At 42.1% G+C, this 24,698-nt stretch overlaps 1 protein-coding gene across 3 annotated transcripts in view; it reads right to left on the bottom strand.

Annotated features, from left to right (window-relative positions):
- OSBPL2 (oxysterol binding protein like 2) overlaps positions 1-24,698 on the bottom strand; it is an 81,294-nt gene that overhangs the window by 8,204 nt on the left and 48,392 nt on the right. For all 3 annotated transcript variants that reach the window (XM_082226217.1, XM_082226218.1, XM_082226216.1), the window contains 7 exons: positions 14,347-14,482; positions 13,002-13,077; positions 12,001-12,135; positions 5,203-5,300; positions 3,982-4,164; positions 2,054-2,161; positions 579-668 (listed from right to left, as the gene is read on the bottom strand). In XM_082226217.1, coding sequence (XP_082082343.1) covers positions 579-668; positions 2,054-2,161; positions 3,982-4,164; positions 5,203-5,300; positions 12,001-12,135; positions 13,002-13,077; positions 14,347-14,482 — 826 coding nt within the window. The remainder of the gene's footprint in view (positions 1-578; positions 669-2,053; positions 2,162-3,981; positions 4,165-5,202; positions 5,301-12,000; positions 12,136-13,001; positions 13,078-14,346; positions 14,483-24,698) is intronic.

Genomic DNA, 24,698 nt, shown 5'->3' with positions numbered 1-24,698 from the left:
ATTCCAAGAGTTTTTTCGTGTAGCGAATTTTTCGTCTTGTGAAGCACGGTGTCGGAAAAGTTTTGGAAAAGCTTCAAATATCACCAAAGTCTTCAAAAACCTCAAAAAAGGCCACCACACCGCGTTCTATGAGTTGCTCCTCGAAGTCAAGTCGCAACTGTATTAACGGTGTTAAGAAAAAGGAAACAAACTTGCAAGACGTTTTCGTCTTGCGAAGCAAGCCCATAGGGAAATTCGTCTTGCGAAGCAGCTCAAAAAGCCCAAAACCCTTTCGTCTAGCGAGTTTTTCATCTTGCGAGGCATTCATCTTGCGGGGCACCACTGTATCTTCTGGTAAAATAAAATAAGGGAAGGGAATATTGCAGGTTTACTAAGCAACCTTATATTTACATTTTCCACCTAGGATGTCAGTAACTAATTCTTCAAACAAATGTTTATTACAGAAGCTTGATTTACATCAGCTTCTGTGGCCAGGTATGTCTGCATACTCCCTCTCAAATTTTCCTCTAGCCGAGCTCAAACTAGAGTAGGGCAACTGAGCTCAATCCCTGAACACGTAAACAAGCACGTAGACTTACTTTTTGTCCTGAATGTAGCCCTCTATTCTGTGAAGCTCTTTCCCAAACAGACCACATGGTTTAAAGTTAAGGATACATTTATCTCCAGTACTGCAAAAGGAAAACAAAGTGTAGTTAACAGATTAATTCCTTGGTGTTGAATCCTCACAAAGTTCTTGTAAAAGCCTTCTGCCTGACACCAGCACGATTTCGGTAGTCACTGTGTTGGGATCACCACAACCATACATGCAGAGTTCCAACAACAGGTCTAAGATACAATGTGATGCCGTGCAAGTAAAAAGGAAAGGGGAAGGATGGAAAGGTATGCATGTACAAGAGGGATTGTGGCTGCTGTCTTGTGAAAAACGGCAACAGATCTCCATTGCTCCCCCCGGGCATGAATTTCAACTCCATGACATTTAAGCCATCATCTAAAGGTTTGGTACAAGAGCTATTAAAAGGGAAATATAAGCAAAGAAGAGTGCACCAAACTTTCAGGCTTCTTTACGAAAGACAGGAAGCTTATAACTGGGTCTGGGAACCGCATTTTCCTTTGGCCAACTCTCTGGGGGCTACATCCCAGCGGTGGGTGTGGTCACCCCACTCTCTCTCACACACCTACATACTGGACACACCAACACCACAAGCTGCTCCTCGGAAGATCCATGCACATTAGCCAAGGAATGCAAGGTCCTTTCGGCTAATCAAATGGTCCATCTGACAATGGTATAGGGGATGATCTGCTTTCTCATTAGGGCACTGGGCTCCACCCTTCCCAGTGCTAGGTTAATTTTAATTTTTTTACCCACTGCTGCAAAAGTCAGTGGCATCGTGGGGGCCAAAAAATATTTGCTTGAGAGGTTGGACCCCACATAAAAATCCATACAGGCGAAATTGTCAAGGAGGTAATGCTCAGAAAAAAAATTTCAGCAGAAGCAGATCACATACAAGGGCCTCCAAATTAGCAACAAATCTTTCAAACACAGGAACATCTCTACCAAACACAAAGGAGATAATAGTGCACACCCATTCAAATCATTATCACTTAACTGCTCCCCAAGTGACAAGAAGAAAACTGGACTTCATTACAATTGTGCCACTTAATGGAGCTAGAAGTATTTTATTTTAATTCATTAATCTATACATACTGTAAGATAGGAGTACAGTGGTACCTCGGGTTAAGAACTTAATTCGTTCCGGAGGTCCATTCTTAACCTGAAACTGTTCTTAACCTGAAGCACCACTTTAGCTAATGGGGCCTCCTGCTGTTGCCGCACCGCTGCAGCACGATTTCTGTTCTCATCCTGAAGCAAAGTTCTTAACCTGAAGCACTATTTCTGGGTTAGCGGAGTTTGTAACCTGAAGCGTATGTAACCCGAGGTACCACTGTACTCTGTTCCACTTTCCAGTTTTTAAATGACACATAGTGGCAAAAATTGAGTTCCGTGAAGGTAAAGAGTTGGGAATACAAATGAAATAAAATAAATAAAGGATACCTGTGATTTATAATTTCTACTGTTCCATACTGTTCTATCCAGAGATGGCCAATAATTACATTATGTACACAGCAAGTAGGATTAGTCCATGTGTAAGCTTCATTATGTCTGTGGGGGAGAGAAGAAAGGCCAATCAGATACCAGGGACACTAAAAGCAGAGAATCTGAAAAGAGAATCCAAGCGCTCCAGATCATTTTCCAATGATCTGTTTTTGTAGCGGTCTCTGCAATGTTCACCCTCAGTCATTGTAATTGTGCAATGTTCTGAACAGATGGAAGGCGAATAAGCAATTGAATGAAAGAAAAGAGGCTTGTTTGAAGTTCCTTAATAATCTGAATATGTGGGTAGTATCTGCTGAGAGCCCTTGCTAAAAGAAGCTTGAGTTAAATCAGCAGACAGAAATGATTATTTCTGCTAAGGTGTTTATCGCCGGTGTCTTGCACTTCTGTCAAATCTCTCTCTTTTCTAGTACTAAAAGCTCTTGAAGCATGTTAAATGTAATCAACATGCAATTTCACCTCTAAACATGCAGTAATTGAATTCAAGATCTCATAATTTTACACCAAGTTACATATTATGCACATAACAGCAGTTTAGATGCCCATTTAGATGACAGACATCACTACTTGTGAGGACAATCAAGAGCAGGTAGGTGGCAAGGAGAAAGAATTCTTAATTCTTTCCTCCCATACCTTTCCCATTTTCAATATCTCCACCTGCAAGATTTGCCCTCCTGGGTTCCGAAATGCACGTTAATTTAAAACTGCGTGATGCATTGAGGGGACAGTATGGAATGAGGAAAGGGTTAACCACCCCCTCATCACTTCCTAGTCCCTTCACTGGAAGCACCTTTTCGTAATCTAAAATGGACTAATGGGCTACTGTTACATGCATTTGATTGTATGTGCAGTGTGGACCTTTGATACTGAGGAATATGCCTCCAAAATGGTGCAACAACTTCATTCTGAGAAACTGGCAAATTGCCTGTCCTGGGCAGGGGTGCTTTTGGCTGCAGCTTTGTCACTGGAGGCCCAGGTAGCCTCTGTGACTAGAAGCAACTTTTATCAGCTATGCCTGGTGCAATAGCTTCAATAATTCCTGGACTAGGAGAGCCTGAACACACACACACACACACACACACACACACACACAAATGTGTGTGTGAAACATCAATAAATATGGCTGGAATATTGATTTCAGCAACAACATACAGGTAGCATGTGAGGGTTTAAATCTGAGTATTGAATGCTTAAACTGTAAAACGTGCTCTTGAGACAAATAGATTTCTGTACAGAAATACTTGCTGTTTGGCTCTTAAGCTCGTCTATATTTTCTATTTTGACTTTAGCTATTACATAAAGTATCATTTCTAAATTCTGTTTTCCATGTATGTCAAGCATCTCAGTAGTTTATTATCTTTTGTATCCCAGCAGTGCTCAGACTTATCTGTTTGTCCTTTGTATTTTCTTATTGATATTCAACAAAGCAAACCACCAAACTGTTAAATCAATTGATGCCTATTTTGAACCAGTTGTTATCCAAGTCCAGGACAGCGATAACTTTGTGTCATCCATAATACAGCAGAGCTCTTGATCACATATCTCATAACAGTTTAAGAAGCAGAAGAATTCACTTTTTTTGTTTCAGTAAATGCCAACTGCCTAAGGGTTGAGGGGTAGGGAATGAGGCCCAAATGTTGAAGTCATGTGATTGTGTCATCATCTGCAGAAGTCTCAACTAATTCACACACTGTAATTTATGTATATGTGTTTCATCTCCTAGTACACTGCAAAAAACCCCTCAAATTACCTAAGCTCAACTACTCACAGGCCTATGCAAACCAGAGAAAGATCACAATACACTATGCATTTACATGAGACAGTTTGGAGGTCATACATAGGTAACAAGAGAAAATATATATACATACTTTAGGAGTTCCAATGTTATTGTTCCCCGTGGCTCTGCTTCTACACTCTTCCCCCAGAACTTCAGTTTAGGGTAAATTGATCCGTGAAAAATGAAGTCTTGGTTTAAGCCTTCTGAATAAAAAGCACTGATAGGTGGGTGATGACTGACTTGTTCAGAAATAAACCTAAATCCTAAATCCTCCCTACAAAGAAGAAAAGGCAATGATCAGTATAAATGAGACAGAATACCAGTTCTGAATTACTGCTGTACAATCCAACTGCTCTCCCCTACAACAGCTGGAAATAACTCTGCCCCACTACCCATGTTACTTATTAGTAGATAAACCTTTTTAAGCACTGTGATGAGGTAGATACTTGAGTATTAAGTACCAATATCATCACCAGCAAACTATATAATACCATTAATACAACAGAAACATGTCTACATGGGAATTTATGGCATTCTTGGCTTGGCACTTGAATATAAAACAACACAACGTACTATCACATACACACGCAAATATTTTGGGCGGTATTGCACCCTGCCAATCAGAGTTCACTGAGTGGGCCCGGTGTGACATCCTGAAGAGCCGAATGCCCTCTAAACATTGAGGGAGCCAGCCTCCCTCTAAAAAAACATAGGGGGCTCCGAAACTGCCTTTGCCCCTAAGATCTGGGACATGCAAGGATTTTTGCTTGAGCAATGGGACTTTCTCCCTTATCTCTTACCCCCACTACCAAGGTGTGGAGCACAACAATGGATACAACCCCTTTTCACTTGGTTTTCCACACCCTTCATCCATGTTTATCCACACCATCAGCTAAACAATGTAGTGCTAGAGAAGCCTGCGTGTAGTCAACATGGGGACTGGGATTTCAAAAAATCCCCCACTCCAGAGCCCATACAGAAATGCCATAAAAGGACAGTAAAGATTCCAGTAGGAGATTATGGTGTAGTTCATAAGCAGCCCCAATAGTCTGGGGCCCTCCTGAGCACCCTCTTTATACCTCAAGAAAATCTTCTTAACATTCATATTTTGCACAATTTCTAAACAACTAGATGGCTGGTCAAACAGCATATCTGATACAGATCAGAGAGTTTTGGCTAACATTTGAAATAGTTTACATTAACAAAGACCAAGCAGACTTTACACTCCTAGAAAAACCCATTTTGTTCAAGCAAGTTAGAATGTGTATATCTCAAAGGAAAAACAAGACTCTGACAAAGTTGGTATTCTCACCTGATTAATTCGTATGTTTCTCCAAGAAGAGGGTTAAAGGGTTTGCCAGTTCTCTCCCACTGAGAGGCTACAGCAGAAACTGCAAAAGCAGCAACAGCCTGCAAAAAGCATAGTGGTAAGGAATCTTAATGTAAAACAAAAGGCAATCCCAAATGGGCAATTATGATTTTTATATGCTGTAATAACTTTTCCTTTACTATTCTCAAATGGTGTTTAAATGTTCCCTAAACAAAAAAGACCAATTGCTTCTGGAGATGAAATCTTCTCTCTAAGCCACAGGTGAGGAACCTCTTCCAGCTGGACCTTTTGCTTCCCCAAGTGTCAAGAGTTTGATCCAATTTGACAAGTGGATTCATCACCTGGTGTCACCATGACTTAGGTGCATTTAACCTCTATATTTGTAAGAGTTTTTTTTTTTTTTTTATAATATTTTTTATTAGTTTTACAAAAGTTTTTATAACAAACAAACACAAAAAAAAACAAACAAACAAAGAAGTGTGGTTTCATAATGTCATTTCGTAGACTTCTTTCCTCGGACTTCCCCATACCTCCCCTTTCTGCATCCTCATGTCCAAATTTTACAGCAACTTATACATATTTTTCCAACTCTAATTTATTATAGTCCTTTCTTATTCTAATCTTATATTACTGCAACCCTTTATCTCTGTCGAATCTCGACATTCTAAACTTCCTCAAGTTTATAATGGTCCTTAAGATAAATCTTGAATTTCTTCCAATCTTCTTCCGCAGTCTCCTTCCCCTGGTCTCGAATTCTGCTCGTCATTTCCGCCAAAGTCATGTAGTCGATCACTTTCATCTGCCATTCTTCCACGGTGGGTAGATCTTGTGTCTTCCAATACTTTGCTATCAATATTCTTGCTGCTGTTGTTGCATACATAAAGAAAGTTCTATCTTTTTTTTGCACCAATTGGCCGACAATGCCCAAGAGAAAGGCCTCTGGTTTCTTAAGAAAGGTATATTTAAATACCTTTTTCATTTCATTGTATATCATCTCCCAAAAGACCTTAATCTTCGGGCACGTCCACCAAAGATGATAAAAAGTACCTTCAGTTTCTTTACATTTCCAACATTTATTGTCGGACAAATGATAAATTTTTGCCAGCTTGACTGGGGTCATGTACCACCTGTAAACCATTTTCATTACATTTTCCTTTAAGGCACTACATGCCGTAAATTTAATTCCGGTGTTCCACAACCTTTCCCAGTCAGCTGACATTATATTATGACCGATGTCCTGTGCCCATTTAATCATGGCTGATTTAACTACTTCATCTTGTGTATTCCATTTTAACAGCAAGTTATACATTCTTGACAGATTCTTAGTATTGGGTTCTAACAATTCTGTCTCAAGTTTTGATTTTTCCACCTGGAAGCCAATTTTCCTGTCTTGTTTAAAAACCTCCGTTATTTGGTAATAGTGGAGCCAATCTTGTACTTTGGGTTTTAGGTTTTCATGGCTCTTTAGTTTCAGTCTCTCTCCATCTTGTTCTAGAATCTCACAATACTTTGGCCATCCGACCTCCATATTGAGTTTCTTGTGGGCCTTCGCCTCTAAAGGTGACAACCATCTAGGGGTTTTATTTTCCAGCAAGTCTTTATATCTCATCCAAACATTGAACAGCGCTTTCCTTACAATGTGATTTTTAAAGGCACTATGCACTTTAATTTTATCATACCATAGATATGCATGCCAACCAAATGCATTATTAAAACCTTCTAAGTCCAAGATATCTGTATTCTCGAGGAGCATCCACTCTTTCAGCCAGCAGAATGCTGCTGCTTCATAATACAATTTTAAGTCCGGCAGGGCAAATCCCCCTCTTTCTTTTGCATCTGTTAATATTTTATATTTTATCCTGGGCTTTTTGCCCTGCCAGACAAATTTCGCGATATCTTTCTGCCACCTCTTGAAACAGTCCATCTTGTCAAGTATTTGCAAAGTTTGAAACAAAAATAACATTCTAGGCAATACATTCATCTTAATTACTGCAATTCGGCCTAACATTGATAATCTCAAGTTTGACCATATTTCTAGATCTTTTTTGATTTCTGTCCAACATTTTTCATAGTTGTCCTTATACAAATTCAAATTTTTAGATGTTAGGTTAACCCCTAGGTATTTCACCTTCTTAGTCACCGTCAAACCCGTCTCTTCTTGAAACTTGTTCTTTTCTATATCTGTCAAATTTTTCCCTAGGACTTTAGTTTTTTGTTTATTCAACTTAAATCCGGCTACCTGGCCAAATTGTTGGATTATCTCCAACACCTTTTTCGTACTAGTGTATGGCTCTTGTAAAGTCAGGACTAAATCATCTGCGAAAGCCCTTAACTTGTAATGTTTTGCTCCGACCTGTACCCCTTTAACCTGCTGGTCATTTCTAATCATATTCAGCAAAACCTCCAGGACAGAAACAAAAAGCAATGGGGAAATTGGGCATCCCTGTCGTGTTCCTTTTTCTATCTTAAGTTCCTCTGTTATCACATTATTTACAATCAACTTAGCTTTTTGTTCAGAGTATATTGCACCCACACCATTCTCAAAACCTTGTCCTACCCCCATCCCATGAAGATTCTTTTTCATAAAACTCCAAGAAATGTTGTCAAAGGCTTTCTCCGCGTCCACAAATATCAAAACTGCTTTGGTGTTTATATTCACCTCTAACTTTTCCAAAATGTCTATTATAATCCTAACATTGTCTAAGAGGTGTCTCTTTGGGAGAAAGCCTGCTTGGTCTCTGTGGATCTTTTCCATCAATACTCTTTTAAATCTTTTTGCTAAAATGTCTGCAAAAATTTTGTAATCCACATTGAGTAACGAGATTGGGCGGTAGTTCTTCAATTGAGTCTTTTCAGTCTCTGTCTTTGGTATGAGTGAAATATATGCTTCCTTCCACGATTCGGGTGCCTTTTTTCCCTCTAAGATCTCATTACAGACATCCTTTAACGGTTGAATCAGCCATTCCTTTAGCGATTTGTAATATCTGGAAGTCAAGCCATCTGGTCCTGGAGATTTGCCCAATTGCATGTCCTGAATGGCACCCTCTATCTCTTGTTCTGATATTCTCTGGTTTAAGTCCACCTTACTTTGAGGGGAGATTTTTTGTAATCCATATTTGTTAAGGAATTTATCTATATCTTCTTCATTTTGTGCTCCTTGAGAATAGAGTTTTTTAAAATAACTCACGAAACAGTTTCTTATTTCATTTGGTTTAGATATGGTCCTTCCATCCACTTCTAAACTTGTAACTGTATTTAATTTCTGTCTTTTCTTAAGTTGCCATGCCAAAAGCTTGCCACATTTATCTGCCGACTCAAATGACTTTTGTCTCATTTGCTTTATTTTCCACTCTATCTCTTGGTTCATCAATTCCATATATTGTGTTTGATATAATTTAATCTCCCTCAAAATCTCCTGGGACTTTGGTTTTGACCTTAATTTTCTCTCTCCTTCTTTTATCTTTTCCAAAATTTTTTCTCTTTTCTCATTCTGCCTTCTCCTCTTTATTGAGTTTTGTTGAATCAAAAACCCTCGCATCACAGCTTTGCTTGCGTCCCAGACCACTCTTTTTTCCACATTGCCCCTTAGATTGATTTCGAAATAGTCCTTTAAAGTTTTTTGGGCCTTCAAGTGGAATTCTCTATCTCGAAACAGGGTGTCATTCATTCTCCACCTAAACTGACCAGTTGTTGTAAGTTTCATTTCCATCTTCACGGCGTTATGGTCGGAGCAGGTTTTTGGGCAGATCTCTACCGTCTTAATCCTCGGAGCCATTCCACTAGTGATCCAAATTTGATCAATTCTGGTCCAGGTCATCTGTGCTTGGGAGAAAAAGGTTCCCTCTCTTTCAAGAGGGTTCCTTGTTCTCCAAATGTCTATTAGGTCCATGTTCTCGGTCATTTCAAAAAAAGTCTTAGGGAGTCTCCCATCTTTAGTGAGTATCAGTCTTTGTGTCTTGTCCATATTTGTAGAAACTACACCATTCATATCTCCCATAATTATCATATTGTAATCCAAATAGTCCATCAGAGTTTCATGAAGTTTTTTAAAGAATTCCGCTTTACCTTCATTTGGTGCGTAAATCCCAATTATCAAAAATTTTTCTCCTTGTACTTGTATCTCCACCGCTAAATATCTTCCTTCTTCATCTTTAAAGATCATTTTTGGAGCCCATTTCTCTTTTACATAGATCACAACTCCTCTTTTTTTCACTTTATCCGACGAGATAAATTCTTGTCCCAATTTTTTATTCATAAGTAGTCTCCTGTGGGCTCTAGTTATGTGAGTTTCCTGTAAGCAAGTCACGTCCAGTTGTTCTCTGTACAAAATATGGAATACTTGTCGTCTCTTCAAAGGCATGTTCATCCCATTACAATTCCAACTGAGGAATTGCAGGGCCATCTTGTTATTTTTCTGGTATTCCTCCAACTGCTCCCAATTGTTGTTCCTCCTCTGTTGGTAGTGGAAGGTTCTGTCCAAACGAAAGGTTCAAGATGTCTATTACACCCTTTTGCTCAGCAATTGGGTCTACAGTTCCTTTCTGTAAATCTTCTTGATTTTTATGCAAGAACCTGTCTTTATCCTGTATCGTCTTTATTTTAACCTTCTTTCCCCTGTAGTCAAAGGACAGTCCCTGTGGGAATTCCCACCTAAAACGAATATCGTTCTTCTTGAGCAAGTAGACCAGGTCCTTATAAAAAGCTCTCAAGTCCAGGATATGTTTGGGGATATCTTTAAAAATCTGTATCGGTGAATTTCCAATTTGTAAGGCTTTTTCAAAATGCAGTCTTAGTATTTTATCTCTTTCCTCCTTTGATCTCAAGGTAATCAAGCAGTCTCTCGGTACCTTTCTATTTTGTCTTCTGCCCAATCTGAAAGCCGTTGTAATTTGGATTTCGTCTTCCTCTAGATCTTCCCAGGCATCTGCAAATTCCTTCATTAAAAAGTCTGTAAGGTTATCTCCTTCATCCTCTGGAATTGATCGTAATTTCAAATTCCTTTCTTTTCTTTGTAGTTCCCACAATGCCAGAGTTTCGTCGTGATCATAAACCTTTTTGGCAATCGGTTCTAATTTTTCCTGCGTCTCTCCAGCAATAGTTCTAGCTTCCTCCGCAATTTGACGTGTGGCAGAGTTCTCTTGCGTAAGCTTGTTTATAGATTCTGTGTTCAAGTCAAGTCTAGCTGTCAAGTCTGTCAATTTCTGTGAATTCTCTGTCAATTTCTTAGTATTCTCTGCCGTTTGCTTTGTCAAATTCTCCAGGGATTGGTTTATCTTGAGAAGGGCTTGCGATACTGCATCCATGGAGACTGCTGCACCTCTTTCTTGTCCTGTTGTCACTGTAGATGTTATTCCTGAGATCGAGCCTCTTTTCTTAAGTTGCTGTAGCTGCTTTGTCTTTGCTCTCGTGGTTATCTCGTCTGCTGGGCCACTCATGTCCCAAGGTCGTTTCCCACAGGAGCCTTCACCAAAAGGAAAATTCCACTGTCTCAAAGCGTAGCAACTTTCAGTTTACCCTCTAGAGGGAGCAAATCAGAATGTCCGCAAACCGAAATTACGAGTATTTATAACACAAATTTATCAGGAGGCTCCTATATGTATATTGCAGCACTTTCCCAATAGATAAAGTCCCAGCCTTCCCTGATAAATTGTATCCACCAAGTCCCAAAACTTTGTATCAAATAAACAGTAAAGCTTCCACTTTGTAACCTTCACAAGAATTTTAAAGTCAGTTCAGTGTTCCTTTGTTTTATGAGCAGTTCGTACCAGGTTGGGGGCTGCAGAAGTTTTCCTTTTCCGTTAAATTAATCATGCAGCTTGTAAAGTCACTTTTTCCTCCCCTCTGCCCTGCAAGCTGGAGGGGATGATCAAAGTCCAAATGTCGGATTCAGGCAATTAAGAACAATTTTCCCTTACGGATGCAGCTTAATAACTTTCGTTGCTTCGATTGTCATGCAGTCGGGGGAAGGCAGACTTCCTTAATTTTTGCCTTCCCCGTTTTCAGCCTAATTTCAAATAATTTTGACACGAATACAGGTTCAGTCTTACTCACGGGTCCTTTTTGTCCAGATTGTTTAGGAAGGGAATCGACGCTCTCCACTAATGGCGACGCGGCTTCACTCTGCGGGCTGGGTAGCGATTCTCAGCACCGCGCTCCCCCGTTGTCGTTCCGGAGCCTTTAAAAAGGCTCTTTCTGCGGTAAAGAGGGGGCGCTTCGGGTGCCCACCGAATCTCCTTGTTCACAGGATCCGTTCCTGTGATTTTAGGGGTCCCCCGCTTGCCGAAGCGGGTCAGACCCGAACTCGCAGAGCCTTCCTCTCTCCGGAGCTCGGAGAGAGAGCAGCCATTAGCGCTGGCGCCGAACCGGAAGTCCCCTATATTTGTAAGAGTTTTTAGTGCTGTGAGGATAGTCATGTCTAAATTATGAGTGCTAAAATTGTTGGGGTTTAATAAAGCAACAAGATCCTTTACGGGATTTTAATTTCTATACTGTTACCTCTGGGATCTGGTATTCTGCCATTTAGCTCAGTTCGTGACAGATTTACAATAATTTTGAAAAGGTGCTGCTTCTGCAGTGGTTGAGTGACCTGAACATAAAACCTTTTCATGATACTTACTGCAAATTGCTAAACACTCAAATAAGCAACTTATTAGGACATTCATATAAGCTTGCTTCCTATAAGCCCCCACAACTCACTACGTGGGCAGGCAGCCAGCCAGCCATCTTAAATGCACGATGGAAAGAATTTGAAGGACAAAGCTGCATGATAGCTAACATTACCTTCATTCTTTCTACCGAGTTTGAATGACTGCATGCTTTATTAATGAGGTATGTGTGTTCCATATATTCTGTTATCCGCTGGAGGAAGCTCAAGGGTTCATTGAAGGCAATGGGCATGGTTATCTTAGACAGCTCCTAAACAGTACAAGAGAAAATGCATACAATATGAATAAGAAACAAGGGCTTGAGCAACTATGATAAAATGCAGAGGCATGGTGTATAATGGAGCATGAGACATCAGCTAAAAATCACTGTCAGCCTCCTACTAAAGCAGCAGATATACAGAGAATGTGGTTAAAACAAAATTTAGAAAGCTTGCACTATCACAATAAGCATTCACGCCCCAGATGTCTTGTCATGTGTGCTAATGGCAAGAAAACACAAAAAGGTAAAAGAAATATTATTGTTAAATATCACCTGCTAGCTTGCCTCTCACTGCTGGGTAACTGTCTATATCAGGCAATTCATGGGACTGATCCACAGTAACAGACCAGTATCTTCAAAATATGGAATTATAATCACAGATACATAAATAATGTAATGTGAAAGCATAGTCTGAGGAAATATTTCAAATGTGTACTTGACACGGAGCAATACATTAAGGATTTAATTTGTATCAGGACTACCTACCAAATCGTCACAAAAATCATGTAAAGAAAAAGATTGAAACTTAAAAAAAAAACTTTAAAAGGTGGGGAATAAGAGAGAAAAGAGGAAAAATTAGCAATTAGGACCAGAAGAGTCAAAGTGCTGCTATTTCATTTACAAAACTATCACTGCCTTCATTACCAGAACAAAGAGCAGTAATAATATTATGTATTTTTTGTACTTCAGTATGGATAACAGAACAAGCCAATTTCACTCTTTGCTTTCTGCATTGTACCACAACAGTTCTGGTACTTCTATTTTTCATCTGCAAACTTGATTTTTGCCCTCACTAAGCAATGCAAATTTTATCAAAAGCACCAGGTAAACTACATCAGTATGTGACAGTAACTCACCAGTCCAATGCATTTTTTTAAGATACTCCAGATACTGAAATCACTCCTAGTGAACATTGGTGCAGGTAATGATGTTCTGTAGGGGGGGGGGAGAGAATAGCAGGTTAAAACCACTACTGAACTCTTTTTGGTAAAAGCATCCATCTGCAACTGTCACTTCTAAGTCCCAACAATGTAGTCCTTACTCATGCAGAACTCCAATCAATTATCCAGGATTCCAGAACTTTGTCAAAACCACACAACTTTATGATGTTGCAAGAACAATCTTCTCACTGCTTACATGCATTTTTAAATACACCCAGAGGGAAAGACAAAGAAACTGATTCTAAGATTGTGATCTTAGGTATATCTACTTGAAATGAAAGATCCATTCAAAAGAATGAGACTGACGTACAAGTAAAATAAATGCAGGTTCTATAACTAGTATTAACCATGCAGAAGAAAGCAAGAGAAAGTCTTGACAGTGAAATTAGGCTGACAAGGTCACCTGACTGCATTAGACTAGAATATGAGCACTTTATTTGAACTAAAGCTAACAGGCAGCAATCTAACCAAGGCCACTCCAGGCCAGTTCACATGATGTGGCAGCCTTGAGTTCTCACTTGCTTACATATGGCAAGTAACAAGTGCCTGTACACAACCAAGTGAGTCATCCCCATTTTATTTAGTCAAGGAGATTAAACAAACATACAAAACTTCATTTTGCTGCTTTCCAAAAGATGTGACTCCCCCATCTTCAATTTATCCATAGTGTTCTCAAGTGATGATGTGGGAGACAGCCTTTAAAACCAACAGTTGCTGCTAGTTTTGTTATTGTTGCTGTTGTTGTTATAAGCTGCTTTGTTTTCCTCTTTTCAAAAATAATTAGGTCAAAGTTTTAGAGAGAGAATTTTTTTTGTTAAAAACAACCAAACATAAATGTTTCAGGCTGCAGTACCACCCACAAGTAAGCTAGCTTCTGCTTCCCTTCCCTATCATAATTCTTAGAAGCGTTTCCTTAAGTTGTGTATATACAGTGGTACCTCCGGTTGCACACAGGATCCGTTCTGGAGCTCCGGTCGGATCCTGAGGAATTCACAACTGGAGATGCCTGTTCTGCGCATGCACATGGTACAGCAATTTTGCGCGTGATGAAACCCAGAAAAATACTTCTGGGTTTGCCACATTCGTGTCCTGAAGGACACGCAACCAGAGGTGTGTGTATCCAGAGGTACCACTGTAGATGTATTTAAGCCTCTCTTGCCAGGAAGTGGCAAGGTTGCTCAATGGATGTCCAAACAAAAGAACCTGCTATGATTTGCATGAACCAGATAGTAATTGCTGTTAGGCCTGCTTTGGAGAATACCTGTGTTTCTTGATCCCATTCTCTTGCACTGGTCCATCGCCATTGTGTCTTCCAGTTCTATTACTTTGGTGGGCATCCACATCGACTTTATGAATTGCTTCTGAAAACTCCCCTGAAGAATTATCAGAATCAAAGCCTGTGTAAATAAATTGCAAAAATTTGTCTTTAACTAGGAACTAGTAAAGGCAAGGATGCTAAAGGCACAATCAATTTGAATAATACAAAGCACATGTATTTCATCAAAATGCTGGCACCTTATTTTACTAAGCTAGTATCCAACTGATTTGTGTTATAGTCACTAATGCAATTAACCCAAGTGTGGGGTATGTGTGTACATGCATGGCTGGAATAACTAAATTTTATTTTACTCCAATATAAAGAGTGTGCATTTGAAACATTCCAAGCTACCTCTTGTGCTTGATTAATCCCCCTCCCTTGTAACTACCTGTACTTCTGCCAATCAGTTACAATGGCCAGCTGGCTTACACACACAAAATATATTTTATTGGGAGGATAGTCATTCTGAGCAGAGAGCAAGCTTGGTATTCTAGAACACAGATGGGCAGTCGTTGGCCCAGAGGCTGTATGCAACCCTGCCCTTATTTGATGCAGAACCCAACATCTCCTGAAGCTGTCTCATTCTTCCTCTGAATTCCTCCCTCCATCCTTGTTTGGCCTGGCTTTTTAAAGAACCACTTCCCCCTTTCAATGTAGTTTCAGAAAAAGTTGAAGGGGCAGACTTAGGGGAAAGATGTCCCCTCCGCATATGAGCTGTCTGAGAACAAACTGGTAAACTACCGTATATGTATTATACATAACAACTTGCTTTACTAAGAAATAAATAAATCCTCAGTATACACATTTAAGAGTAATCCCATTAACCTAATAGGGCTTAATTCTGAGTAGACTTGCACACATGTAAGCAAGGAGAGAAATGTCAAATAGTGCCCCAAGATAACATCATCCCTGATGTGAAGTAAGTGGCAGCACTTCATGTCTGCTCCACCACATCACTGTTAAAAGGAAAGTCTGGAGTTTGTAGCAATAGTGTGGCTGAGATGGACATGCAACTTTCCTGATTTTGCACTGATCATATCAATATGGACTTCCTGGGGAGCCAATGTTCCTTAGAATTAATTCTGGCTCCTAAAAGTTGAGATATTTTCCCCAACACTGTCCATGAGTGACTAAAAGTAAAGTAGCCAAACTAATCCTAATTCCACATATATGCTGATGGGTGCTGAAATGACAGTGATTGCCCAGGAACAAGACCTTCAGTGCATAGGAGACAGCTCAATGAAGATGTTGACGCAGTGCATGGCAGCTGTGAAAACGACAAATGCCACGCTAGGGATCATTGGGTGTGGGGATAAAATAAAGCTGCAAATACATAATGTCATTATGCAAAGCTATGCTGCAACCACGTTTGAAATATTGTGTACAATCCTGGTCATCTGCCTCAAAAAGGATTTTATAGAAATGGAAAAGGTTCATAAAAAAAAGGAACCAAAATGATCAAGGAGATGGAGAATTCTCAATGAGGAACAGTTACAACATTTGGGGCATAATTTCAATGAACTGTTCCACAGGGCGGGTGCCACTACCGAGAAGGCCCTCTTCCTGGTTTTCTGCAACTTCACTTCCCTCACTGAGAGAAGTGAAGCTGCAGGGAACCAGGAAAAGGGCATTCCTAGTAGTGGAACCCGCCCTGTGGAACACCCTGCCATCAGATATCAATGAGATAAAGAACTACACAACTTTTAGAAGACATCTGAAGGCAGCCCTCTATGGCAGTGTTTCCCAACCTTTTTTGGGCAACGGCACACTTGTTTCATGAAAAAAATCTTTAGGCACACCACCATTAGAAAATGTTTAAAAAATTAACTGTGCCTATATTGACTATATATAAAGTAACTCTCTTTAATAGGAATCAAATAAACACAAAGAAAGTATTTTATAATTACTTTATTATGAAATAGTAAGTAAACAGAAATATGAAAAATTATAAAATACTTTATTCAGTGCGCAACCTGGGCCTGTTTGGCTGAACACAAAGCTGATATTCTGGCTGGAATCGAAGAAAGACACACACGTAGCTCTTCGTCAACAGCTCCCAGTCTCTCTCTGTATTTAGTTTTTATAGCAAATGAAGGAAGAGTAAGCAGGCTGGGGTGGGTTAAGTAAGGGCTGAAAGTGCCTAGATGAAGTGGGGGAAGCTAGAGAGGAGGTACATTCTGACGTTTGAGGATAGACTAGGTTCTTTATGTGAATGATAGGTGAGTTATTTGACAGATCGAACTGAGAGCAAGTTGTGGCTTGTGTAGCTGGGGTGGACATGAATGTTTGGGGTGCAAACCCCAGGCCGGCCAGGTCCAAGGGGGGGCAGGGAGAGACGGGCCTGCCTGCCTCTGCCTGCGCTGTGGTGTGTTTTGCCCCGACCGACGGACGGACCGACCTGCCAGCTGTCTCCGCAGTAGCAGCGCGGACTGGAGCTCCGTCATTCTCCCCGCCGGTGCCCGGGGAGGGGAGTGTGGGGCGGCCGCTGTGGAAGCGACGGCGTGCTCGTCCTCCTCCTCCTCCTCTTGCCGGGCTAGAGCCAGCCGGCTAGCGCTCGCCCCTCCTTGCTCGAGCCGACCCCGCCGCCGGGGGCCTTCCCGTCCTCTCAGCGGCGCCGCCTCGCGTCCCTCGTCCGGGGGTTGGGAGGGGGCTGGGGGGGAGGAAGGGGCGAGGGGGAGCAGCCGCCGCCGTTCCTGAGGAGATTCTGAGGCGGTGGCGGGCGACGCGTGGCGGAAGAGGAGGGGTCCCGCCAGCCCCGCGTTTCTCTCTCTCTCCCCCTCACAGAAACTTTCCCCTCAGCTTCTGCCGCTTTTTCTCTTCTTTCCCTCTTCCTTTTTTTTTTTAAAAAAAATGAAAAATCTTTCCTTTCTCTCTTTTCCAGCCCCCCCTCCCCTCTTCACGGAATTTCACTGCACTCGGGCGCCGCGGCGCGCAGGCGCACTGCTCGCTCCTCTTTCCGCGCAGGCGCCTTCTCTCGCTCTTTCGCCTCCTTTTCTTTCTCTCTCGATGGTCCGCCTACAAAGGAGCGAGGGAGGCGCCCGCCATGTTTGGATTTGCATCCAGCAGGAGATGCCGCCGCCGCCCCGCCTCCCGACTCGCCCGCCTCCCTCCCACGGCACACCAGGCAACGTCTCGCGGCACACTAGTGTGCCGCGGAACACGGGTTGGGAAACACTGCTCTATGGGGAAGTTTTTGAATGTTTGATGTTTTATTATATTTTTATATTTTGCTGGAAGCCACAGAGAGTGGCTGGGGAAACCCAGCCAGATAGGCGGGGTATTATTATTATTATTATTATTATTATTATTACTATTATTAACTCTAAAGTGTTTAGGAAAAAGTCAAAAAGCATGTTATAAAGGTGTACAATGTATGTACACAATGTGTACACAATGTATGCACAATGTGAACAAATTAGACAGCAAAAAAACACCATGTCCCTTAAAATACTAGAACTTGGGTAAATCCAACGAGGCTGAATGTTGAAAGATTTGAAACAGACAAAAAGAGCTAATTCTGCACACAGTATATAGTTAAACTCTAGAATATGCTAGCACAAGAGGTAGTGATGGTCTCCAACCTGGATGGCTTTAACAGAGGATTAGACAAATTCAGGTATGAGAAGGCTACTAATGGCTGCTAGCCACAATGGCTTTGTTCTACTTACACAGTTGGAGACAGAATGCGTCTGAATGCCAGTTTCTGAAAAGGCAAGTGGGGGAAGTGCTCTTGCACTCAAATCCTTCTTGCAGGCTTCCCATGGGCATTTGGCTGGGCACTGTGAGAACAGGATGCTGAACTAGACAGGTGTTTGGCTTAATAAAGTAGGGCTTTTATTATGATCTTATGATAAGACAGACTGGATCATATGTTTAAAGGTTAGTATAATCCTCCTTAGCTATCCTTTGAGCCAGGGGTCAGCAAACTTTTTCAGCAGTGGGCCAGTCCACTGTCCCTCAGACCTTGTGGGGGGCCGGACTATATGGGGTGTGTGTGAACAAATCCCTATGCCCCACAAATAACCCAGAGGTACATTTTAAATAAAAGCACACATTCTAGTCATGTAAAAACACCAGACAGGCCCCACAAATAATCCAGAAATGCATTTTAAATAAAAGGACACATTCTACACATGTAAAAACACACTGATACCCGGAATGTCCGTGGGCCGGATTTAGAAGGCGATTGGGCCAGGTCTGGCCTCCAGGCCTTAGTTTGCCTACCCATGAGCTATACATTAGCACTGGATGTGGAAATAACCAAGGGTGGCATTAAAAGCCAACAATCAAAGTTTAATGCAGTATTACTTCCAAGAATATTCCCCAAGCTATTGCAAAAAACAACACAATTGCATCAAATCAAAAACTCAGAAATGCATTTTCCTTTTCAAATGTCTTTCTTGGCATAGAACATGTAAACAAAACTGAATTGCTTAGAATTTGTTCTTTTCTTAACAAAAATATTCTCCCTACCCAAGAATATTCTGTAAACTGCATAAGTGACAGCATTCTGAAATGAAGTTTCCTATTAATATATTCTACCAATTAACCCTATTCTCTCCCCTTCCCCACTCTGCGCTCCCTTCCAAGTTTAGGGAAGACTGAGATACAGGATCTCATCCTTTGTTGACAATGGACATTTGACCCTTCTAGCATTTTACCTGGAGAGAATCTGGCAACAGATACAGGCATTCACTACTAAACAGACAAATAAGCAGACTCATGTACTCGTGTAATTCTTTCATTCACTCATCTGGCAGAGAAGCGTAAGTCAAAGTTGTCACTGCAGTGATAGTCAACATAGGCAGTGATCTATTAAGAAGCCAGTCTAGGCTGACTGATATATCTGCAAGCACAGTGGAAGCCTGGAATCCAGGCAGCACAAATGCAGTGTGCACTGCTAAAGTTCCAGCATGACTAGTGTCCTGTGTGCTACCAAAAAGTGAGAAGACATGCATGTGCTTTCCATTAGTATAGAACTAAGGAATGACTTTCCTCACTAGTGGATGTCAGGAAAGCATGTTTTCAGGATGCAGTTTCTGGGCCAATCTACCACCCCAAGAAATCCACAAGTGAGCAACCTATACAAGCTTTCAATGATGAATTTGGAAAACTGAACTATAGATATATGCTAATACAGTTTAATAGGCAAGAAGAGCAGCCACTGGAAAAGTGTGATGTTGTTGTTGTTGTTTAGTCGTTTAGTCGTGTCCGACTCTTCGTGACCCCATGGACCAGAGCACGCCAGGCACTTCTGTCCTCCACTGCCTCCCGCAGTTTGATCAAACTCATGCTGGTAGCTTCAAGAACACCATCCAACCATCTCATTCTCTGTTGTCCCCTTCTCCTTGTGCCCTCCATCTTTCCCAACATCAGGGTCTTTTCCAGGGAGTCTTCTCTTCTCATGAGGTGGCCAACGTATTGGAGCCTCAGCTTCACGATCTGTCCTTCCAGTGAGCGCTCAGGGCTGATTTCCTTCAGAATGGAGAGGTTTGATCTTCTTGCAGTCCATGGGACTCTCAAGAGTCTCCTCCAGCACCATAATTCAAAAGCATCAATTCTTCGGCGATCAGCCTTCTTTATGGTCCAGCTCTCACTTCCATACATCACTACTGGGAAAACCATGGCTTTTACTATACGGACCTTTGTTGGCAAGGTGATGTCTCTGCTTTTTAAGATGTTGTCTAGGTTTGCCATCGCCTTTCTCCCAAGGAGCAGGCGTCTTTTAATTTCGTGACTGCTGTCACCATCTGCACTGATCATGGAGCCCAAGAAAGTAAAATCTCTCACTGCCTCCATTTCTTCCCCTTCTATTTGCCAGGAGGTGATGGGCCCAGTGGCCATGATCTTCGGTTTTTTGATGTTGAGCTTCAGACCATATTTTGCGCTCTCCTCTTTCACCCTCATTAAAAGGTCCTTTAATTCCTCTTCACTTTCTGCCATCAAGGTTGTGTCATCTGCATATCTGAGGTTGTTGATATTTCTTCCGGCAATCTTAATTCCGGCTTGGGATTCATCCAGCCCAGCCTTTCGCATGATGAATTCTGCATATAAGTTAAATAAGCAGGGAGACAATATACAGCCTTGCCGTACTCCTTTCCCAATTTGGAACCAATCAGTTGTTCCATATCCAGTTCTAACTGTAGCTTCTTGTCCCACATAGAGATTTCTCAGGAGACAGATGAGGTGATCAGGCACTCCCATTTCTTTAAGAACTTGCCATAGTTTGCTGTGGTCAACACAGTCAAAGGCTTTTGCATAGTCAATGAAGCAGAAGTAGATGTGTGATAGAAAAGTGTGATAGAAGTGTATTATGTAGCACTCTTAAGTGACCAGAAGATACTTTGGTCATACCTTTACCTTGCTAGAATAAAAATGTCATGGCTCTTTACAGCACACTAGTTGAGCATAAAATGATTTGAAGGTTGGATATGCAGGGCATAGTAGATGCTGCAAGTTCCATAGTTAAGAACCACAAGAATAGGAAATATACCTCCCCACTGACTTTATACATCAACTCATAACGTAGGGTGGGTTTGAAACAAAGCCTATAGAGGTTCTAAACACTACCCATGTCAACAGAATTACAAACCTATTCAGCATTGGTAGAGAGATCCAACCACAGAAACCAACACAAAAATTCAGCAGAACACTTCTTGAGAAATCTGGACAATAATAAAGATTAAAATATACCCCGTAATCAACTTTTTCTAAAATGTCCTTTTCAAGTTCTTCCATCGTTTTGATTAATGTACTGATCTCTCTATCAAATCCAGGCAGGTTGTAATTCAACTGAACATTAGCTGGTCACACAGAAAGTATCACACACTCACTGTGTGCTCCTTTCTTCTTCTTGTGTAGGATTGCTGCAGCTTCTAAGGGCCATTCCATTCCATGATAGAAAAATGAAGTTCACTCTTTAAAGGTGTACAGTCAACTAAAAAAACTACAGCCAACTGCAGATTCTTGATGTGTATGCCCATAGGCGCCGACTCCATGGGGCCTGAGGGGGCCCGAGCCCCCTCAAAAATTCGATTGGAGGGGCTCTGCCCCCCCAATAATTTAAGAAAATTATTAGTGCACAAACCGTGTAAAGTCTGGCGGGCCAGCGCTGCGGCCGCGGCGACATCAAAAGGACTGGAGAGTCCCGAGGAGATTGCACAGCGGGGAGAGAGAGAGGGAGAGAGAGGCAGGAGGTGCACTCGCTCACCGCGCGCACGCACACGCAAATACAAACACACCGAGGGAGAGGGAAAAGTGTTTTGCAGGAGGAGCTGCTGCCGCCGCCGCCGCTGCTGCCAGGACGCGCCAGAGGAGCCGCCGGCGCCGGGTGGGAGGGGGAATCCGAACGGAACAACAACGAGAGAGAGAGAGAGAGAGAGAGAGAGAGAAGCAGCAGCGTCTCTGAATGGGCTGGATATTCCTCCTCAGGCGGCGCTGGCTCTGTGGCTCCCGGGGCCTGGGCGGCAGCAAGCAAAGCAAAGGAGCCGCCGACCGAACAGCAGCAGCAGCCGCCTGCCTGCCTGCCTGCAAGCCTGCCTTCTATACCAAGGTCCAGGTTCTTACCCGGTCTACCTGGAAGAAGGCAGGCAGGCAGGCAGGCATGGGACGTCCACGCACCCTGGCCTGCTGCCTTCCTTCCTGCCTGCCTGCGGCCGCCTGGCGCTTCTATACGAAGGTACAGGTTCTTACCCGGTCTACCTGGAAGCAGGCAGGCAGGCAGGCAGGCAGGCAGGAGACGGCCATGCTGCCTGCCTGCCGCCCGCCTGTCGCTTCTATAAAAAGGGCCAGGTTCCTACCCGGTCTACCTGGAGGGAGGCGGGCAGGCACGGGAGTCCTGCTCAAGCAAGGAACCAACGCCTACCCGGCCAACCCGCTGCCTTGAGGCAGGAGCAGCAGCTGCGTTGGGTCTTGCGTTCTCTCAGAGGCTCGCGCTGCTTCTTGCGTTCTCCCTCCCCCACGACCCCGGTATGGGCCCCCCCCAATATTTTTTATAAGTCAGCGCCCCTGTGTATGCCTATACAACATACACATCACAGAACACACAGAGCACATTCATGTCTTGTATTTTTAGGTGCACATTTTAAATGTAAGGTGTAAAGCTCCCTAATGACTTTATTTTAAAAACAACAACCTTGTATTGGTCTGAATAAATGCCACCACCCCCAATAAAAATCTGGCTTCTAAAAACCTTAGTGCAGCCTCTAACTGTGTAGAGAAGCTTTCATTTAAGATATCTCATTTTACAGTTGTGGCCTATGTTCAAGGGTGGCTTATATTCGGCCCAATATGTACTGTATTTGTTTGTTACAAAAAACGAGCAGCTGCATCTCAAGAGACAGCAGCTAAAAGCTTGGTAAAGCATGTGTTAACTGTTTCATCAATGCAACATCACAGTCTTACATAAATATTATGACACTGAAGGTTAACCCATGAGTAAGAATGTTGAGATTTGCTATGTGCACTATCATTTAGGCATTGGAAAAGGTAGCATTAGTCTTCAACTCCTATAGCAACTGATGATTTGGGTTAGAAATCTACAACCACGTATTGTGGGAAAGAGAGAACAAACATACTGTAAAGGTTGCCACAAAAATCACATATTGATTTGCCCTCATTTCCCTGTTGTTGTTGTTTTAAAAAGACCACAAACAACCTTACCAGCCTTTGCAAAAAACAGATTTGGGATTCAGATTATACACAGTAATTTGCTCTAAATTATAGGCCAACTCCTATAAAAGCCAGTGGTGATTGGTATCCTGCTGAAAGTCAACAGGAACTCCATTTACTCTGCAATGATTTGATAGGCCCAGGATTTGCTCTTTCAACATCCTACTTTTTTCCTGCTTACAAGAAGGGATAAGATATTTATCTGAGACAATGAGCACAGTAAGTGGAAGCTATGATACTTCAATGAAGAAATGATACATGCCATTATGTTTGGTGCCAATACAACTACATCAGTACCCAAGATTAAAGGTAAAGGTAAAGGTACCCCTGACCATTAGGTCCGGTCGTGGACGACTCTGGGGTTGCGCGTTCATCTCACTCTATAGGCCGAGGGAACCGGTGTTTGTCCACAGAAAACCTTCCGGGTCATGTGGCCAGCATGACTAAGCCGCTTCTGGTGAACCAGAGCAGCGCACGGAAATGCTGTTTACCTTCCCGCCAGAGCAGTACCTATTTATCTACTTGCACTTGACATGCTTTTGAACTGCTAGGTGGGAAGCTGGGACCGAACAACGGGAGCTCACCCCGTCGCGGGGATTCAAACTGCTGACCTTCCGATCGGCAAGCCCTAGTCTCTGTGGTTTAGACCACAGCGCCACCCGCACCCAAGATTAGGAGCAACCTAATAAAAAAACACATTCAACATCTTCTACTGACCACAGGGCAGAATAATCTGTTAATGAAATCGTAAGGAGCCAAATTTTCCATGCTGAAGAAGTAGGATCAGGTCGGAAGTAAGGACGTAAACTATTGGTAGTTAACACAGTACTGGGTTGTTTGCCCAGGGTCAATAAATAATATATTGTGTGATGTTCCACATGTTTTAAAGAAATGGGGCAGGTGGTTGACATTACTAACCTATCCATGTAGTTTGCATTAGCTAGAGCCACAAGGAAAACCAATACAATCAAATGTAGTATCTGACTAGGCTTGAACTGGTTTTCACTTTGTGTGTTGTTACTTGGGTCTAGCCACCTAAAAGGGGCTCCATTTAGCAAAAAAAGAAAGGCAGCCACACACTAGAGATAACATGTTTCAGACCCCATCAGAAGCACAACCCACTGATTCTACACAATGAATTACTAAGATTATAAAATAGGTTTTCAAACTGCCCTCTTTCAAGGAATCATTTCACACAGAGTTGATTGGCAAGAACTCCTTGCATTACAATGGATTCTGGGCAGGGTGGCCAGATGAAAAAGAAGAAAGGCTGCACCTGCTGAAATTATACCTTCTCAATATCTATTGTCTCCCCACACCCCCAGTCTGGCCACCTAAGTTCTGAGGCATGTTTAAGCATGCAGAATCAGTTCACACTGAATGATGATCAGAGGCCTATTCAACCTCATCACTCTATGTGTGTAAACTCAAAGTGTATCACAGGCTATATAGCACTTTGCTGTGATTGGCCATTGTAGGGGAAGATTGTGAGAAATGGGAAAGCTGTCTTTCAGGGATGATTGTCCACTGCTTCGGATGTTCTGTGAGGAACTTGAGTAAGCTTCTGAGAAATCTAGAGTTCCCTAGAATGCAGTTCAAAAAACAAAGATAAAGCATAAAGCAAC

Source organism: Podarcis vaucheri (genome assembly GCF_965113315.1).
Source record: "Podarcis vaucheri genome assembly, chromosome: 6".
NCBI classification, from domain to species: domain Eukaryota; kingdom Metazoa; phylum Chordata; class Lepidosauria; order Squamata; family Lacertidae; genus Podarcis; species Podarcis vaucheri.
This window is presented reverse-complemented; position numbering and strand designations above follow the sequence as displayed.